This window comes from Budorcas taxicolor, chromosome 3 (genome assembly GCF_023091745.1).
Source record: "Budorcas taxicolor isolate Tak-1 chromosome 3, Takin1.1, whole genome shotgun sequence".
Classification (NCBI taxonomy): domain Eukaryota; kingdom Metazoa; phylum Chordata; class Mammalia; order Artiodactyla; family Bovidae; genus Budorcas; species Budorcas taxicolor.
The window spans coordinates 109,149,476-109,168,972 of record NC_068912.1 but is presented as its reverse complement, the minus strand read 5'-3'; the positions used below and the strand labels follow the sequence as shown (position 1 = coordinate 109,168,972).

The 19,497-nt window shown below is 52.0% G+C and overlaps 1 protein-coding gene across 1 annotated transcript in view; it reads right to left on the bottom strand.

The window, feature by feature from the left end:
* The window catches only part of GRIK3 (glutamate ionotropic receptor kainate type subunit 3), a 241,274-nt gene that overhangs the window by 49,395 nt on the left and 172,382 nt on the right, over window positions 1-19,497 (bottom strand). The window contains exons 6-9 of the mRNA XM_052636773.1: window positions 12,913-13,086; window positions 12,210-12,353; window positions 6,448-6,555; window positions 3,011-3,124 (exon numbers count right to left, since the gene is read on the bottom strand). Of these exons, the coding sequence (XP_052492733.1) occupies window positions 3,011-3,124; window positions 6,448-6,555; window positions 12,210-12,353; window positions 12,913-13,086 (540 nt within the window). The remainder of the gene's footprint in view (window positions 1-3,010; window positions 3,125-6,447; window positions 6,556-12,209; window positions 12,354-12,912; window positions 13,087-19,497) is intronic.

Here is a 19,497-nt window from a genome sequence, read left to right as displayed (position 1 = left end):
CTTCTCTGGGGGGTGCTGGGAGCCAGCAGGAGGCTGCTGGTGGGACCCTCAGTGAGCAACTGGGGCCTCTGCAAGAAGCTCCCATGTGCGTTCTAAGCTGCTTCAGTCGTGTCTGACCCTTTGCAACCCTATGTACTGTAGTCCACCAGGCTCCTCTGTCCATGAAATTTTCTAGGCAAGAATGCTGGAGTAGGTTGCCGTGCCACTCTCCAGGGGATCTTCCCAACCCAGGGGTCGAACCCGTGTTTCATGTCTCCTGTATGCGCAGGTGGGTTCTTTACCACTAGCGCCACCTGGGAAGCCCTGAAAGGAGCTTCTGAAAGTGAAAGTGAAATTCGCTCAGTCAGTGTCCAACTCTTTGCGACCCCATGGACTGTAAAGTCCATGGAATTCTCCAGGCCAGAATACTGGAGTGGGTAGCTTTATCCCTTCTCCAGGGGATCTTCCCAACCCAGGAATCGAACCGGAATCTCCTGCACTGCAGGCAGATTCTTTACCGATTGATCTATCAGGGAAGCTTCTAGTATTGGCTAAACAGCTGTGAGAAGAGCACAGGAAGTCTGCGGGATTCTGCCCCTGCAGGTGTACCTAAATGTCCTGCGGCTCTGCGGAAGGGTCTTACACCCTTTAAACCGGGCTCCTGCTACTTTAATAAAATTTAACCTGTGGTCTTTGAAGGGTGTGTAGTTTGCATCCTTCTGCTGTATCATCTTCAGCTCTCTTGTTACGTGAGAGTGTTGTTTTGTGGCTGAATCATCTCTGTTCATTTAATCATCTCTCCTAATCTCTCCGAGCATAGCAGTTCTACCTTTTTTTAATCTTGTCTTCTGAAAAGTGTTTTATTTATGTCTCACATTGTATGCAGCTCCGCTTTTAATCTTTTACCACCTTTTTATTATTTTATTTTTACCCTTTTATATTTTAGCTTTGTCACACTTTTATCCTTTTGCTTTCTGACATTTCGGTTTTACATTTTTCACCTTCTCTAGCTGGAGCTGTTAATTATTTATTTTAATCTTTCCTCTCTCTGGGTAGCTTTCCTTTTAATCTCGTCTCTTATTTTCATTTCTCTCTTTATTATCTTCCTTTTAACCTTTATTTTGTCCTCCTTCAACTCTCCTTTTATCCTTTCTATTTTTATCCACATCAATATTCCTTTAATTGCTCATCACTCTTCCTTCTATCCCTTTTGCTCCTTTTATTTTGTCTTTTTATTTTTAATCTTTTTTGCTTTATTCTTTTTTATTTATTATATAACTTATAAGTGTGCAATAGGATGATTCACAATTTTTAAAGGTTATACCCGATTTATAGTGATTATAAAATATTGGCTATATTCCCTGTGCTGTCCAATATATCTTTATAGCTTATTTTATTTTTAGTCTCTAATTTATTTTTTATACTTTTCTCCCTGTTCCTGATGAGATCTTTTGACTTACTGGTTTTATAGTTTGGTATTTGTATTTTATCCTGTTAACAAAAAATCAATAAAGGCAGGCAGGATGTATGGTTTGGGGGAAGATACCAGTGGGGGTCTCACTCCCAAAAGGGGGTGGGGAGGTGTCTCCCCAGCCTTCTCCTTCTGGCCCCATCAGCAACATGTTCAGAGCTCTTAGGTATCCATAATCTTTAGCATGGACTGTCTTAATAGTCATAAGCCTGAAGGCTGAGGATGAGATTCATAGGTAAAAATCGCTCCTCAGATGCTGACAGTGCCCCTGGAGTCCACTGCTCACTGGATTCTTGGGAGAATGAAATGTGATATCCCTTCTTCCTCCATGGTGTCCAACACCCAGTCACTGAGCATATACCTGGCACTAGAGGGAAGGCACAGGGCCTGGCTGAGCTGCCGCTGGCGGGAGGCAGGCGGGATAAGCTTTGTTTGAGTGCTGTGAAGACCCAGAGTGGGGTTCCCAGCCCTGCTCCCAGGGTCCATCCTGTGACAGTCTTACTCTATCTAAGTGCTCCAAACCGGGTTGAGCTCCCTTTTTTTGGTTGAGAATATCCTCAGCACGTGGTCCTGACAAACATATTTGCTTCATTACAAGGAGAAGCTGACCGGGGCCAGACTGTCCTCAAAGGGTGTTTGGTCAGAATCCACTGGGCTGTGACCAGGTGGCCCTCTGGTCCAGCTTGGGTCCCAGGAGCAGTGCTGCGCCTCTGAGAGTGTGCGTCCTGAACCTCTGGACACCCTGGAGGCCTTCCGGGAGGGGCTGGTGCACATGGAGTGGGCACAGTGGCAGCCAAAGGAGGCCAACTGCCTGGGTGTCCTGCTCACCCTGAGCTCTAAGATGCACGGAGCTCGGGAGACCCCAGGAGCAATTCCTTGGGTTTAAATGGTCAGAAGAAGGACGCGCTATTTAGTTCTGGGCAGTGGAGGGAGGAGGGCAGGGAGAATGGTCACAGCCATGGCCAGGAGCACTTGGGTCAGGACACTGTGGGGGTGGCACGTGTGAGGGCCCACCACACCCGCTGGGCTCCCTGGGTATGACCATAGCACCTGCCAGGCTGGGGTGGGGGACTGCTGGGAAGGGCCTTTTTCCTGGGAACTGGGTTGGAAGAAGCAGACTCAGGTCCTGGTGCAGAGAGCAGGTCACCCCTCCTTCCTTCCACCCATCACAGTTCCCACACAGGCATCAGGGGCTCAGGGAGCGGACGGGGCTGGGATACAAACACGCAGGCCTCTGCAGCAGGGGCTGGCCAAGCAGGTCCAGGCAGGAGCGCTGGCCCGCTCCACCTTTGGGAAGAGACAGCCCAGTTATCTCCTGGTGTCTCTGACCTGTGACCGTGAGCAGTATTGCTATATTTCAACTTCTCTCTGGGGGCTTTCTGAGGGACCCTCCATGTTTCCAGCTTCCTTCAGCTCCCCTCCCTCATCTTCCAGCCTCTCAGCAGCCCCATAAGAGTCAGCTGGTCTATGCTCGGCGGGGTGATGGAGGGGTCCCTCTAGCCCCAAGGCCAGCCCGTCTCCCAGCTCACAGGGGGCCTCCTGCAGGGCTGCAGCTCTTACCAGCACGGTGGTGACGATGAGAGACCTGTTGGTCAGCGAGTCGGTGACATTAGGGCCTCGGCCTTTGGCGACCTCCGTGATATTGAGCCCCTCGGCGGGACTCCACACTCCCACCTGGATGGGCAGACGACGCAGTACAGGGGCTGAGTGCACAGTGTCTCCACCCTTTCTTCACATCAGCAAGCAACCCATCTTGCTTCCACCTTTCAGGAGCATCGTCATCGCTGACAAGTTCTGAGCCAGCTTTTCTGACAGCCCTGCTGCCTTCCTTCTTCCCACAGGAAGCCCCCGAGATGTCGAGTCTCCTGAATTCTCCTCCCTCCCCATTTGCTGGCAAACCCACCCCAGATGGAAGGGAAATGCAGAGGGATAAGAGGAATATAAGGAGAGCCCAGGGAGCACGGTGGAAGCCAGCCTGGGGTGGAGCGGATGCCACGAAGTCAAGTTAGTGTTAGGGCCAGGTCCTGCCCTAGGTCAGAGTCATTCCAAGCCTGGGAGTGGAGGGCGGCCTCCCGCCTCCTAGGGAAGAGCTGGGCACCAGCTGCTCACTCACTGGGTCTCAGCCTGTGCCAGCTCTGGGGCCAGATGCCCTCCAGAGCCCAGGACAGGGCCTGGAGCGAGGGAGATGTTCCCTAGGCATGTGTGGAAGGACAAGATGTGTCTTGTGCAGGAAGTCAGTCTGGGCAGGATGCTGGTCTTCGCGGCTATTTCAGGGGGTGGCAGACAGAGTGGAAAACCCTCACAGAGGGCAGTGGATGCCACTGGATTTGAAGGCAATTTGTTTTGTAGTTTTATACCTAAAGTTGGCAGATGTTCTAGCTGAGGTGGCCTAATCTCTGTTCCCATAGTGCCTTTGTGGACATCAGGCCTGGGGTTGGAAGGAGGCAAGGGAAGATCAAGTTTACAAATGGTTCTCAAGCCCTGGGTCTCTTGAAAATCCTTTGGGATCCAGCTCTGCCCCTCTCTGTGCCCATCTCAGCACCTCTCAAGGAAGATTCTGGCCTGACCATCCTGTCCTTGGCCCAGTTGCTTGGGGGCTGGGGGGACGGCACTCAGGAAACCTAATCAATTAAACAGGGAGGCCGAATGCAAACATCCCATTAAGAGAGCTGTGCAAAGCAGATAGCAGAGAGACATGTAATTATGCTTGGGTAATTCTGCCTTAATCCCCCCAAAGCCACTGGCTGGAGCTGGCTGAATCAGCTATGACCCGGCTTAGGAAACAGAAGTGATGAGAGAGAAGTGATGAGAGGCAGCATGGCTGTGTTTGGCAGCTCAGCACCCTCTCTGGGCAGCATCTTTCTCTATGCAGACCCCCAGAGCCCAGAGGAGAGAAAACAAGCACACAGCATTAAAGAGGTTCTTCTCTCAAGGGGGCCAAGCGCAGAGCCCAGCCCCAGCATGAGGGACCCTAGTGGCAGGCCTGGGTGCAGAAAGCTCTCAACAAACAGCTGGCTGACAGCCAGGTGACCAGCAGGAACCCTTGCTCCAGCAAGCAGCTATTGATGCCCTATCTCCCATGGGCATCAGAGAACAGTTAAGACTGAGGAGGACCCAGCTTTCAGAGACTCTCTGCCCACTATCTGGGAGGCTGTGACCAGGAGCCTCTGGTGGGGCCTCTGCAGGTCAGCCAGTATCTAGGTATAGTAGAGAGGTTTTCTTGAGTATTAGCTGTGGTCTGTCTGCGGTTGCTGGAGGGCTAGTAGGAGCTGCGGGTAGGCTCAGATGGCAAAAGTGCTCTGATGGGCAATTACTGATGCCTACCATCGATAGGAGAGTGGGAGGTGGTGGCATACATGCCATCTAATTGCCATCCTTAGAATTTTAGGCTATCCCCAGAGATGGACAGTTGAGAGAGCAAAAATGAGACGGTTACTCGAGTGACAACTATTATAGTGGTCCTGCCAGAGGGGGAAGCGGGCTCCCCAGCACTGCAGGAGTCTAAACATGAGCTGGCAGAGTGCTTGATAAGCTATAGTTGGAATAGAGTTAGACCAACAGGGCTGGATCATCTTAGGAAGACAGGGTATAGCACCTTGTCCTTAGGGGCTGGTGTTATAAGTGGCTGAAAGAGTGGCAGGGGAGTGGCGAGGGTGCCCTGGCCACCTGGCCCCAGCACAGTGGCCCCACAAGTCCATGGGAAACTCAGGACTAAATGGCATCACCTTGGCCACAAAGTACAACCCAGGCAGAGCTGGGTTTGTGTCTGTGGGAATGAACCAAGGAGACAAAGGCTGCTCCTATAACCAGAGGGATGGCATGGGCAAAGGCCTGGAGGTGCAGGAGGGAGGGGTGTGGCTGGGCCTCGAGGAATATTTGAGGGGCAGTGGAGACTAGCCCTGGACAGGAAACTGGGGCATCTCCTGGACAGTCTTCAAGGCTGGGGGGAGAGGCAGATGCGGAATGCCCACTGGGGAGTCCCAGTGCCAGGGCAGAGCAGAGCTGTGCATTGGGTAGCTTCATCTGTGTGTGCACTCGGGATGGATGGAGGGTCCAGGAGTAGAAGCGGCAAGCCAGGGTGGTGTGTTAAAAGAAGTCCACAGAAGAGCCCTGGACCAGGGAGGGCAGGGGAAGATAGGAGAGGAATCAAGGGCCCCTGAAGGATCACAGGCACCAGGAGTGGCCCCTCCACTTCTGCATTTTATATACTCCCTCTCCCAGGGTTGGAGAGGTGCCCTGGTGGCTCCCAGGGACCAGTGGGTGTGGCTGAGCCCTTGGTCCTGAGGTCCGATGAAATGCTGAGAATCAGGGCTAATGTTAAATCCCCTTCTCAGCCCAGCAGCCTGACTTTGTCACAATATTGCTTATGACTCCCAGGGGTCAGAACTGGTCCCATTACGAACATTTCTATGGTAGTGGGATGGGAGGCCAGCCCTGTGGGCTTGCTTTCCTTGTAATTCTCAGAATCACAGAGGCCTTAGAAGCTTAGCATGGGGAATTCAGAATCCATATGCTTCAACCTCTCTCCAAGGATAAGAATCAGCTCCAGTCTCCCAGACAAGCAATCCCTTTGTTCAATTTTGCTGAAATGTCTCCAGGGACAGTGAGCTCACTGCTCCCCAGGCAGGCGTCCACAAGTTATTAGAGAGTTTCTCCTACCCAAGGACACGTCTGTCCCTCTGCCCCATGACAGAGGACTTAGAGACAGTCTGTCTGTCCCATGAGCCTTTCCCAGGTTAAGCATCTCTCTGATGGCCCTTGCTGGCAGGGTGATCATTTGAGTATCTGCCACGGCCAGGCCACTGGATTCTGCACCCCTCCAGGCTGAGAAGGCCAAGAGGGGCCAAGGCAGTGGCCACACTGGGTCGTGTTGAGCCCCGAGGGGGCAGCTGGATGGGGTCTTGCCCTCTTGCTCAGGGTCTCTTCCTGGGATCTCTCGTGGAGGATTTAACAGCCCCTGCTCCTTGGCCCGCCCCCCCACTGCTGAGCTCACACACCTTCTCCAAGCCATCTTCCTTCAAGCTGATGATGTCCAGATCGAAATCCGTCCGTAAGCCACTGGTTTTGTTGAAAACAATCCGTCCAGTTAATCCTTCCCATTGAGCCTGCCGGAGGGGAGAGGGCAGAGCGGCAATTCCTCGGGCTCATAAATCATCATTCGGTACAACTGTACAATGCTTCATTTTAATTACTCCTTGCACTGATACTGTTCCCCCAAGACCATGATTAATTAATAATCACCTCCATCATTGCTAGGGCTGTGGTGCGAGCCAGCGATTTCCATAAATTCTATTATGCTCTTTAGCCAGCTTTATACTTGCACCTTCTCGTGTACAACATCGATCTCAGATGCGCTCAGATGAGCCCCGCCTCGAAGCCATGAGAAGCGGGGGAGTCCGGTCCATGTCAGGTCCCCAGGGAGGGGCAAAGAGGCAAGTGGGTAGACTGTGGCAGGTGAGATCTGCCGAGGGGCAGAAAGGCAAGGGGCCAAGCCAGCTCTGGCTGTAGGACCAGACAGAGTAATCCCCAGAGAGCCAGGGCTGACAGAACAGGTCTCTCACCCCAGCTCCACTCATGTCCTGGTTAAAAACTGGGGTCAGAATACAGGGCCCAACCTCAGCTGTGTGACCTGGGGATTTCATTCTGCCTCGCTGCCTCAGTTTCCTCATCTGTAAAATGGAACTAATAACACTACCCATTTCACCAAAACACTGTGAGGGCAGAATGAAGTACGTCTCATGAAAAACTGGGAATGGTGCCTGGTACAACCTGTTGTTTTCGTTGTTCAATAGCTAAGTCGTGTCCGACTCTCTGCAACCCCAGGAACTGCCACATGCCAGACTTCCTTGTCTCTCCCTGTCTCCCAGAGTTGGTTCAGATTCATGCCCATGGGTACAAGCTGAGCCCTGAATAAATGGTAGCTTTCTCTACTTTTTCTTGCTTTTAGCATCATTAACAGAGAGGCAGGCAGAGGTTCAGAGAAGGAACAGGGCTAAGCTGAGAAAGGCTCCGTCTTCTAAAGCCAGGATTGGGAGCTATGGCTGGTGATACACGTGGACCCATTTCCTGTTAAAGTCACGCCCGTGGATTTACCGGTTGTCTCTGGCTGCTTTTGTGCTGTGGCTTCAGAGTTGAATAGTTGCTGTAGAGACTGTCCAGTCTGTTGTTGTTTTTATTTGGTTTCTAAGTTGTGTCTGACTCTTTGTGGCACCCATTAGATGGTATGTATGCCACCACCATGAACTGTGGCCCCTCAGGCTCCTCTGTCTATGGAATTCTCCAGGCAAGAATACTGGAGTATCTTCCTGACCCAGGGATCAAACCTACGTCTCCTGTATTGGCAGGCAGATTCTTTATCACTGAGCCACCTGGGAAGTCCTGGTCTGCAAAGTCCAAAATATTCACTATCTGGCCGTTTGTATAGAAAGTTTGCCATCTCCCCTTCTAGCCAATGCCTCTCCCGTGGGCCTAGAGCATTAGCGCTATAAGGACCTTCCTTCCACTCGCCCCATGAAGCCTCCGCAGCAGCCCTGGGAGATGGGCTCAGTGGGTGCCTCACCCCACTGGGGTCATGATCCCTGCAGACTCTGAAGAAGGCTCCATAGCCTCTCCAAGGCTGAAGTTTCCCCAGCACCCAAGCTTACACAATATAACACACAAGTTCATGGGTTCCTGGATCCCTGAAGGTCCATCTGTAGACTGAAGCTAAAACCCATGGGAATCTCTGAGCACTTGGGCAGCCGTTTGGCACTGTAAAGTCTTGTGTATAAGGGTGTAGATGGCATGTGTTATGCTAGCTCAGGCAGAAGGGTGCACCTTGAAGGGCTTCAGGGGGCTGGAAATCAAAAGTGGGTGGAACATGGACTTTGCATAAGGCATCCTACCTCTCTGAGCTTCAGGAAGAGGGACATGACCTATTTCACAGGTGGTGACAAAGGTGTATAAAGGGCTTAGCACAGTGCCTGGAACACAAAACCCCATCTATGATTTCTCCTTGGTCCCTTCCTCCTGTGGGGCTCCCTTGGATTAGGGCTGGCCCTTGGCAGGGGGGAGGATGATCACGTGGGCCACCTCCGTAGAAACCTATCACAGAAGGCTTGTCCGTGATTAACTTCCCTGCATGAGCTCATCTGGTTTGCATCACAGTCCTATCAGGTGGGTGTCATGATTGTCCCCATTTTACAGTCATGGCCACTGAGGCTCAAAGAGAGGCTGAGCTCTGCAGGTCCCAAGTAATGGTGGTGCCAGGCAGATCCCCTCTGTGCTGAGCAGAGCTGAAGGGCTGGGGTCCCTGTGTCCAAGTTGAGTGGGGAGAGTTTATGAAGCCCAGGAAACTGCGGACTGGACTTGGGGATGGAGATTTAAAGATGCATCTGATTCAGAGAACAGATAGGTGGTTAACAGTGAGGCACCGGGTTGCGGGTGGGCAGAAAGTGTGGCGGGTCAATTGTATGGTGATAGATGGTAACCAGACCTTCAGCGGGGACTATTCTGTAACATACACTGATGTGGAGCTATAATGTCCTACACCTGAAACTTACATGTTATACACTGTTTTGTTCTTATTTAGTCACTCAGTCGTGTCCGACTCTTTGCGACCCCATGAACTATAGCCCAGGCTCCTCTGTGCATGGGATTCTCCTGGCAGGAAGACTAGAATGGGTTGCCACGCCTTCCTCCAGGGCATCTTCCCCACCCAGGGATCAAACCCGCGTCTCCTACATTGGCAGGCGGATTCTTTACCTCTGAGCTACCAGGAAGGCCATACACTATTTTACTTCAGTTAAAAATGCATGAGTGAAGGTGAAGGCCGCTGTGTATGACCTCACAGGGAAGCTCCGCTCCCTTCAGGCTCCCCAGTCCCTCGCCTCCCCCTCCTCTGCCTGGGCCCGCCCCCTGAGGCTACCTCCCCGGGCCCCCTGGGGAAATCATGGCAGGCGTCTTCAAACCTGCGCGGGAGGGAAGCTTTCCTCTCTGACATCTCCAGAGGACTTAAATGTCAGCAGGTGTGCGGCCTGTCTGTGGGCGGGCAGGCAGGGGCAGGGCCAGGCCAGGGGGCCGCTGGAGCTCCGCCCCATGACATTTCCCAGCCCTCCCGCCCTTTTCAGCTGCCGAGCAGGACTCCCTAAATGAAAGATGCTTCACAAGCTCTGAACTCCGGCCTGGTATTTTCCAGCTCCTCTCGGAAATGCCAAGTCTTTAAAATGATTTACTGTCACGCAGTCAGATGGGGAGACGGGAGACTTGGAAATGGTCTGAGGGGAGACCGGGTGCTGGGCTCAGGCAGGGGGCCTGGGTCTTGGGGGTGGCCAGCTGTGGGGCCATCGGGGAGCCCCACAGCTGCTCTGGGCCTCAGTCTCCACTTCCCCCACATGGAATTGAGACAAAGATGTTTCTGAAAGTACTGTGTGAAGGAGAGTGTGTGGTGAAGGCTGTTCACTGGGCTGGGGCCAGGAAACAGGAGAGCGGGATACTCCAGCAGGGCCCGTCAGTCCCGGGTGGGAGGCCCCTTTCTGCTCTGCAAGCCATCTGCTCCCTTTGGGGCTTCAGGACTGAGCCTCGAGCACTCCAGGGGGTTCTCTGAAGCTCTGTGGCCTGGAGATTCTCTGTAGCTGGAAACCCACCAGGGAGCAAGAAGCCCCTGTGAAGACAGTCGTGATGATAGAAATAATAACAGCAGTCAATCAGCTCAGTGTCTGCTGTGCCAGGCACTGTCCTAAGCACTCCACACATCATGACTCACACCTACGACCACACTGCTGTTGTGTCCATTGTGCCAGAGGCCCTGCGGCACAGAGAGGTTCAGTAGCTTGTCTAAGATCACACCGCTGAAAAGTGCTTAGGTTTCAAAGTCACTTATGTCTGGCTCCTAAGGGTCTTAGAGTTGTGGCCCCTGTCACTGAAAAACCCACGCCAGTCTCTGGCTACTGGGTTGGAGGCCTGCAGAGGTAGGAGGCTCAGGGGGTGGGGTGTGAGGCCTCCACGCTCCCCCAAGAACAAGGTGATGACTGTGCAAGCCAGCCAGGCCTCGCTCAGGGCATGGGACAATCAGACTTCCTCCACAGTTTTGAGGGGTTGCATGAGAAGGAACCTTCATGGTCCTCTTCTACCAAAACAACTGACACCGGAGTCTCTTCTAGGTGTGAAGGAACCAGTGCCAAGGAATTAACTGCTCCCTCACAGGGACTATGACATGGTTTGCCAGGTGAGGAAACTGACACTCAGGAATGTCCAGGAGTTTGTATAAAACCATACAGCTGGGAAGAGACAGAGACAAGCCTCTGATATCAGATTCTAAAGACATATGCCGTTTAGTGTCATTCTAAAACCTGGAGAATCCCATGGACAGAGGAGCCTGGTGGGCTACAGTCCATGGGGTCTCAAAGAGTCGGACACAACTGAGTGACTTCACACACACCAAATACAGGAGGTGTTACTGCCCTTATCCCAAGCAGTAATGATGAACTGGGATCTCTAGGGGAGCAGTCCTGTCTGCTGAGTGGTGAATTTCTTTGTTATTTATCCTCATTGTGCTGCCTTCCTTTGCATATGGGATTACATTCACTAATGGAATGCCCTGATTGACGTTTCCCTAGGTGGTGAGCTCTGTGCATGCTGTTGCCAGTCTGGTTTAACCCCGCTGGATCCCCAGCACAGGCTCAGTGCTGGCCACTCAGCAGACCCACACACATAGTTAGTGAATAAATGAACTGAATGAACTCTCAAGCCAGTCTGCTTCATTCCTGGCTCATTGTGATGGCTACATAGACGTGGTCTATGCAAAGCCCTCCTAGGAGGCTTCTCCTAACTGCACTTGACACTGCCCTGGACAGGTTGCTCCTTCTGACCCAGGGATCTCACCCCTACATGCCTAGATCTCACCCCTATATGCCTTCCTCACCTACCATTACTGGGACTTGACTCTACCCAGTCTTGGACTATGTGCTTTGGTTACAGTTTTTCACACTAGTTTTCCAACAATGCGTTGAGGCAGGGACTCTTTCTATACCTATTTTATAGTTGAGGAGACTGAGGATCAAAAAGTTAATCATCTTCCCCAAAGTCACACAGCTTGTTGTCATGGAGCCAGGGTACAAACCCAGGCCTGGGTGTCCCCACCTGTAAAATGGGAACAATAAACTCTGCATTTGTAAGGACGACAGTGATGGAGCGTCTGAAAGGAAACATGGGCACTGTGCGTCTCCATGGTCATCCTCTCGGCAGCAGGACATGTTCTCTGGTTTTTTGAATCGGATGGGACTTCTTCACAGTTGCCATGGTGCCAGGAGAGCCAGGTCCCACTAGGGACCACAGGCTGATGGGCCCGTGATGTGAAGAGGAGTTTGTGGGGCTGATTACGAGTTACTGAGCTGCCTCTGCCCTCAGCACTAAGCCTTCTCCACATGACGCCTCATTTTGTCCTCACAGCGTCCGCATGAGATGGGCACGCTTCATACCCGCCTCAGCAAGGTACTCTAGCTTGCCTGAGGTCACACAGCTGGAGGCAAAGATGCTCAGCTGTTTAAAACCCAGGCTATGTCCTGCTGACAATGCTGCCCGCCCACTGAGCACCTACTATGTGCCAAGGACGCAGCCTCTCTGCCACTTTGTAAGACTGGTCCCTGCTGAGCCCATTTGCACCTGAGGAAACAAGCTCTGGCCCAAGTTCACATGGACTGGACTCCCAAACTTGGGCCCTTGACTGCTCTGTGGCCCCCAGGAGATGGCCCTGGTGGGGGTGGGTGCAGGGGCCACTCACCTCCTTGATGAAGTTCATGAAGCGGCCGCCGAAGCGCCAGGCCTTGTGCCGGTGGCACTGCAGGGAGTTCACGGTCATCTGCGGTGCCCGCTGGTAGCACACAGACACGATGTGGACGGCATCGTACAGCAAGGCCGCGTCCGTCTGGCGGGAGGCCCAGGGCTGCCTGAGAGTGGCTCGGGCCCTGAGAGTCCTCAGCCCACCCTTCCCTGTCTCCCTTTATCTCCCTCGCCAAAGGCATGGTGTCCTGGAGAGGGAAACGCCCTGACCTGGCTCCTGATGAGAGGCCGGGCTTGGGGTGTCTTTGCAGCTCTGCAGACACCTGACTCCCTCCCTCTGCAGCTCAGATCTTCTCTGCCAGGCCCTCAACCCCCGGCGTCTCTCTGTTGCCTGGTTCACCTTTCCAGCCTCCCCAGCTTCCTGCCCACCACAGCTGAAAGTCCTCCACGTCCAGGACATTATCCCCACTCTCTGTAACCATCTGTTTCTGTGCCTGCACTCCCACACTTGGGTGGGGGGAGGGGGAGCTGCGTCTGATTCCTGAGTGTCCCCGGCCCCTGGCCTAAGGTCTAGCAGACACAGCATAGGTCTTAAGAAGGGAAGTGGTGAGAGGGAAAAAAGAAACAGGGAGGAAGGAGAGAAGAAGGGAAGGAAGGAAGGGAGGGAGGGGAGCCCCTGGGTCTGGCGCACCCAGCGGCAGTACCATCATCACTCCGTCCAACAGGCCGGACTCTGCCCGGGGAGCCGCCTGCAGCCGCTCCATGGACCACTTCTCCACGATGGCCGAGACGTGAGGGTTGTCCACGTTGAGGATCCGGAATCCCGTCAGGTTCACGCCCGAGTAGCGGTAGGGCTCCAGGTCTAACGCGTAAAGATCCTTGACAGAGAGAGTTTCAGTAAACAAAGATGTGACCCGGCTGTGAGCTCCAGCCCTACCTCCCACACCTCCTACTGGGGCCCCAGAGCAGCTCCCTGCTCTGCTCTCTGTAGCTCCCTGCAGAGTTCTGGGCAGGGAGGCTCAGGGCGGCTGACGGAGCACTCACGGCAGCTCTGCACTTGGAGTCGGCCAGACCCGGCTGCCTGGTGGCTAACCCCACGGACTCACTGCCGGACCTCAGACACACGGCTCAGCCTGTTTCTTCATCTACAAAACGGGGATCGTGCCTTCTTTATAGGCCCCAGTGAAGCAGCCTGTTTCTTCATCTACAAAATGGGGATCGTGCCTCCTTTATAGGCCCCAGTGAAGCAGTTCATATGAAATGCCCAGCCTGGAACAGCAAAGAAGCTTGATAATGGTCCTGACCGTCACTTCCTCTGATGGGGGAGGCCTCCTTTGGGAAGACAAAGGGCACTGGGTCTGGGCATCTCCAAGTTCCCAGAGGGAGGCTGAGGGAGGATTTTATTCTCCCAAAGAGGGTATTTTAAAATAGTCTCTTCTGAAAACAAATTTATGATTACCAAAGGGGAAGCGGGGGAGGGATAGATTAGGAGTTTGGGATTAACAGATACACACTACTATATATAAAACGGATAAGCAACAAGGATCTACTGCATAGCACAGGGAACTATATTCATTGTCTTATAGTTTATAATGGAAAAGAATCTCAAAAAGGATAGATATATAGGTATATATGCATAACTGAGGGGGCTTCCCTGTGGCTCAGATGGTAAAGAATCTGCCTGTAACACAGGAGACCAGGGTTTGATCCCTGGCTCGGGAAGATCCCCTGGAGATCTCCAACCCACTCCAGTATTCTTCCCTGGAGAATTCTCTGGATAGAGGAGCCTGATGTGTCCATGGGGTCACAGGGTCTGACATGACTGAGTGATTCACACACACACACACACACACACACACACACACACACGCATTAACTGAATCATCTGTTGAACACCTGAAACTTATACAATGTTGTAAATTAACCATACTTCAATAAAAAGAATTAAAATTGACTCTTGTGCCTGGGACTGAAGGAGTATAGGGCCCTCTTCTCTCTCCTCGACCCCACATCACCAGCCAGGCCCCCTGACACCCTGCATCCTAGGAGCAGTCAGCCTGTTGGCCAGGTCACAACCAGTTTGGTGCATGGGTCTAAAACCCGGGAAGACAGGTCTTAATGCATGGGGGCAACCTAGCTTCAGCTCTGGGACATCGTGAGCTGGTGAGGGGAGGGGGCAGGGGTTGAAAGGGGGTTGGCTGCAGAGGGAAGAGCCAGATGCTAGGCTGAGAAGGGATGTCAGGAGGTGGGTGGTGTGGGGAGCTCAGCTCAGTCCCCTGAGATGACCTCGAGGGGTGATGGGGGTAGTGAGAGGGAGGTCCAAGAGGAAGGGGATTTGTGTATACATATAGCTAATTCATGTTGTTGTACAACAGAAACTAACACAACATTGTAAAGCAGTTATCCTCCAATTAAAAAAAAAAAAAAAGGAGAAAAGAAAGAAAAACTTCCTAAACTTGGAGATAAGGGAGTTGGAGACCAGCATGTCCTTCCAACGTCTCGTGGACACATTGCTCACCAGGCCCTCCGGGGACTGTGCGATTCTCTGGGAGAATTCACCTGGGTTTGACTGCACTGTCAGCCGCTGGTTAAAGGCCCAGATTCTGAGTTAATGTGTAGACTTTTGCCCATAGAAAAGATAATCCCCAAGCTGGTGGTTTTATTGCCCTGTAGGACATTAATCCATTTTGTACCTAACTTTGCTGACTTATATGATGTTCCCCCTACACCAAATACCTATAAATACTCAATCCTTCAAATACTCTTTGAGCCAGCATTGTCATCCTACTGGTTCCTTTGTTCATGAGTTGAATACATCTTTGACTCCTGTTCATTCTATATTTGCATAAGAGTCACGTTACTTTTTGAAACATATACGCTGATAATCTAGATGGGCCTCATTCCACTAGTAGGAAAATGAGTCTTAAGGTCTTAGTCTGAGGTCCTCCTCATCTATCGTCTGCTCTTTTCTGCACTCTCCTCCCATCCAGCAGCCTTCCACTGTTCCCCTCCCTCCTCCACTCTCTCCCCAGACCCCCGCAACCTGGCCCATCATCTTTCCCAGGTCCCTCAACTCAGTCAGTCCGTCCAACGTTGGGTCAGAATGGTCCGTGGCTGCAGTCGTCAGGAGAAACATCTGGCCTCATCACAGTCCCAGCTTCAGTTAAATCCATGATGGTTCATGGAAAGATAATGAGGGATAAACCTGGAGCCCACAGAGCAGCTCTTTCGCACTGCGCTTCTCCTCTGGCCTCTGAGATGTTCCTAATTCACGCTGAACTCCTCCTGTAATTCTGATTGGCCTCCTTCTGAAATACACAGTATTGGTTTCCTCTTTAAGAGTATAGGGATTAGGGGAGAGGCTGGGGGCAGTTTTGAGCCTGGGAAAGAAAGTTTAGTCCCAGCCTTGCTCAAATGGGGCCCTGGTTCAAGACCAGGATTTGGGAGGGGTGAGGGGCTGGGCGGAAATAGATGGAGGAGTCCCCGTGGAATTGGCCAGAGGGTGTCTGTGTGGCCCCAGTCTCAGTGGGGAGTGAGTGGGGTGGGCACTGTGCTCAGCCCTTCAAGTGGAGCGTGTCATCTGATTCTCTTGATCCCCTCTAAAGTAAGTGTTCAAGAGCATTCCCTTTTTGCAGAGGAAACAAGGACCAGAGGGGTGACGTGGCTTGCCTAAGTTCGCAGAGCTCATGGAAGCAGTGCAGAAATTGTTCCCAGGTCCAGCTCAGTGGGGTGTTGGAGCTGGCTCCCATCGGCTTGTAAGAGCTAATCATCAACACTTCCCGACTCTATGTTCAGTGACATTCGTTGGTAGCTTGACATTGGCCATGGTGGGAGAGTTCACACCATGAAGATTGGCAAGCACTACAAATCTGGGTTTTCCCCCAGATAGCTGGATAGCTATCTGGATAGCTGGTTGTATACATTTACTAGTACACAGTGTCTGTTCTATTTAAAACTTCCCGTGTTTATGTCCCCAGTGGTTGTCAAACACAAGATACGCATCAGAATTGCTTTTGGAGAACTTCTTTTGGAAAGTATGGGCCATTGAGAATGTGGGGTGGGGTTGCAATCCGTGTTTTGAGAAGTCGCTCATCTAAGCTGTTACTCCTGACTGGGAAACACACAGAGACGGCTCTGGGCTTAGATGCGGAGACCTGTGGAATCAGAGATGGAGAGCAAGGCAGGGGACACACAGGAAAGAGGCCTCTCTTCCCATAGCTGCTCCCTGAGAACAGTTCACTGGGCAGCCCCAGGTGATGGTTACGAGCACAGATTTTGAGGCCAGGCCATCTACTCTCCTTACTTCACCTGCCTCATCTGCAAAATGGGTATGAAAATAGTACCTGCCATATAGGGTCATCCTGAAGAAGAAATGGGTAAATAGACATACTTAGAACGTGTCTGGTGCATGGTAGACATCACAGAAGTGCTGATAAATATTCATATTCTGCCTTCTCTGGCAGCAGGTTGTGACAGCTAATTGACTTGGCCCCCAGGACACGACTGGGTTCTTGGAGGAGAGGAGCAGACCCGAGTTGCATCCTTCCTGCCTTACCCCTCTTGGAAATATCAAAACAATCACATTGAACTAACATTCACTGAACACCTATAAACCTCAGAACAGTTTCTAAGTGCCTTATGTATGCTAACTCACTAAATGTACATTTACGCCTTACAATAAAGGTGTTATTATCGCTCCATTTTAGAGGAAGGAACTCAGTCACAGAGAGGTTAGGTCTTTTGCTCACAGCTGTACACTTGGGAGCAACAGTGTCAAACCCAGGCTGCCAGCTCCCAAGCCCTCCCTCTGTCCCATGACCAGCCCTCAGTTCCCACCCACTGGATGTTCCAGTCACCCTCTACATGGCATTCAGACGGGTCTTTCTGAAGAATAAATCCAACCCTGCTACTCCCCTGCTTGGTGTATTTCAATGGATCCTACTTGCTTCTCAGAATAAAGCACAAATTCCTTAGTGTAGTTTGCGAGGTTCTCCACCCCTCCAGCCTCACTTTTCTTCCCACTCCCTCTCAGTTTTTTGCCCCAGGAGCACCAAACCATTTTCGTCTCCCTTCCCCATTCCTCGTGGCCCCTTTCCCCATCATGCAGCTTCCCTGTGCCAGTGTCTTTGTGTGTGCTCTATCTATCTCTGGGCTGGAACGTCTGTCTTCTCAACTCTTCTTGGGTGGGTTCACCCTGAGATTCAGCTCAAGTGTCACCTCTTCTGTGAAGCCTCCCCTGACTGCTACTCTAGATACACATGATCGGGTGGGTCAAAGGTGCTTCTGCTCTTATCTTGGGACATTTTGGCTTTCATCCCACTCATGATAACTCTCTATGTCTGCATCTGTCTCCCCTACAAGCTCCCATACCAAATACTCCCATCAATCAAAATGGATAGAAGGATCAGCTAGCTGGGTAGCTCTCTGGGAAGTGCCTGGAAATGAGAGAGTAGAATTTCATAACCTCCTCTCAGAGGGAGCTTTCTATGGGGCTAGAAGTTAGGAGTGATTTGGTAAATTGCCTGGGGTGGTGGATGAGCCCCTCAAGGGACTGCTTTGGAAATAACAGATCTTCCCTAAACTGCCTTTGAAGAAGGTGGGTCTGGGGAGATGGAGGGATTTTGCTTTGTGGAGTGGTGAATGCAAGTTTGGGGCCAGAGTTGAATTGTCTGGGACACAGAAGAAAAGCTGAGCTCTGCCCCCAGGGGGCGCCCTTCTCCCTCTTCCCCTGTAATGAGGCTCAGCCTCTTCTCCGATTCAGTGCTGATACCTAAAGCCTGAAAGATGCCCATCACGAGTCTACCTAGGGCCTCCCTGGCTTGGCTTACCTCCTTGAGGACCAGAGGCCCTCTGGACTTGGTGTGGAGGGCAGCATCTCTGGCTTTGGTGGGGCTCGGGTGCTGGCGATGTCAGCCCTTTCAGTTTCCAGATGCAGCGCTGGGTTGGCTGACACTCCCACAGTGGCTGTGGCCAATCACAGCCTGGGAGGGGGCATGATGGGGTGGCACTGCTGGGCGGTCATCTTCATCCCTGTCACTCTGAGCCTGGGCTCAGCTGCAAAGTGTTGCAAGGCTTGTGGCACCAAGTGCCACCATCCCTGTGACATGAGGGCAGTGACAACGGGGAGCTGGAAAAGGGGCCTCTTTGTCTGGCTACAATTTTTTGTCCAAACTGCCCTGGGCTGAGACCCCATGTGCTGTACACAGTGAACTGTGCACAACCTTGCTGCTTGGCAAAAAGTTGCTGTTCTCCATGCCAAATGTTGACACATTGAATTCAGGATCGACGAGGGACCTTTTAGAAACATTCAGCATAACATAATAGACTAATTCATTAGCACCCCATGGGTCTGACTGGGTAGAAGCTGAAGCTTGGAAAACATCGCCTTAAGGAATGACAGATGAAAATATCTTTCCCATGATATAACTGTTATTGCCGGGAAGTGGCATTAATTGTGATTGCTTATCTATTAATTTATTATAATTCTTTTTTCACCTCCAGGCTTTTACCTACACATGACATGGACCAGGGGCTCAGCTGGGGCTGATTAACGTGGGGTTATCTGGGAATGGCTCAAAGCTGGCTGGCACAGATAATGGCAGCTGGGGTAATTAAAATGTCTTCTGTGTGGGAGAAGCAAGTTTGGAGAATTATTTTGAGGAGAGGAATTGGTGACACATAGGTTTCCTAAAGCAAAGGAGATAAATGTCAAATGCCATTGCCCTCCCAAATCCAGCCACGACTGAACAATGAGCACCAAGAGGCAGAATCACGAGGTAGGCTCCTAAGCCAGTGGAGCTGGAAGGAGGGCCTTGGAGCTGGAGCTGAAGCATAACGCGGGGACCTGGGGAACATAGCTGATGCCCTGGCATGTGGGGAGCTGCTGGGAGATGCCCTGGTACCTGCCCCCTCCAACACACATGCATATTCCACTGCAGAACTGTTTATCTTGCAGCAACTGTGTCTCTAGAAGGATCGGCTCTCCCTGGCCCTCAGAGAGGTGGGGGGAGGGAGGGCAGTGGGCTGGAAAAGAAGTCAGGAGCCTAGGTTTCTGTCATTGATCTGCTGCGGGGCTCAGGGCAGCTCACTCAACCTCTCTGGTCCCAGGTTTCCCCATCAATCATAAACTGCCCTGTGAAAAGGAAAATCAGCAACGTGGAGAAAGGGCTTTAGAACCTGTCAAGTGTGGGTGCTGCAGGGATTTGTGGAGGCTTTCCCCCCTCCCCCCCACCCCCGCCATTAGTGTCAATCACGTGATGCCTAGACCAACATGGCCTGCGGAATCTGAG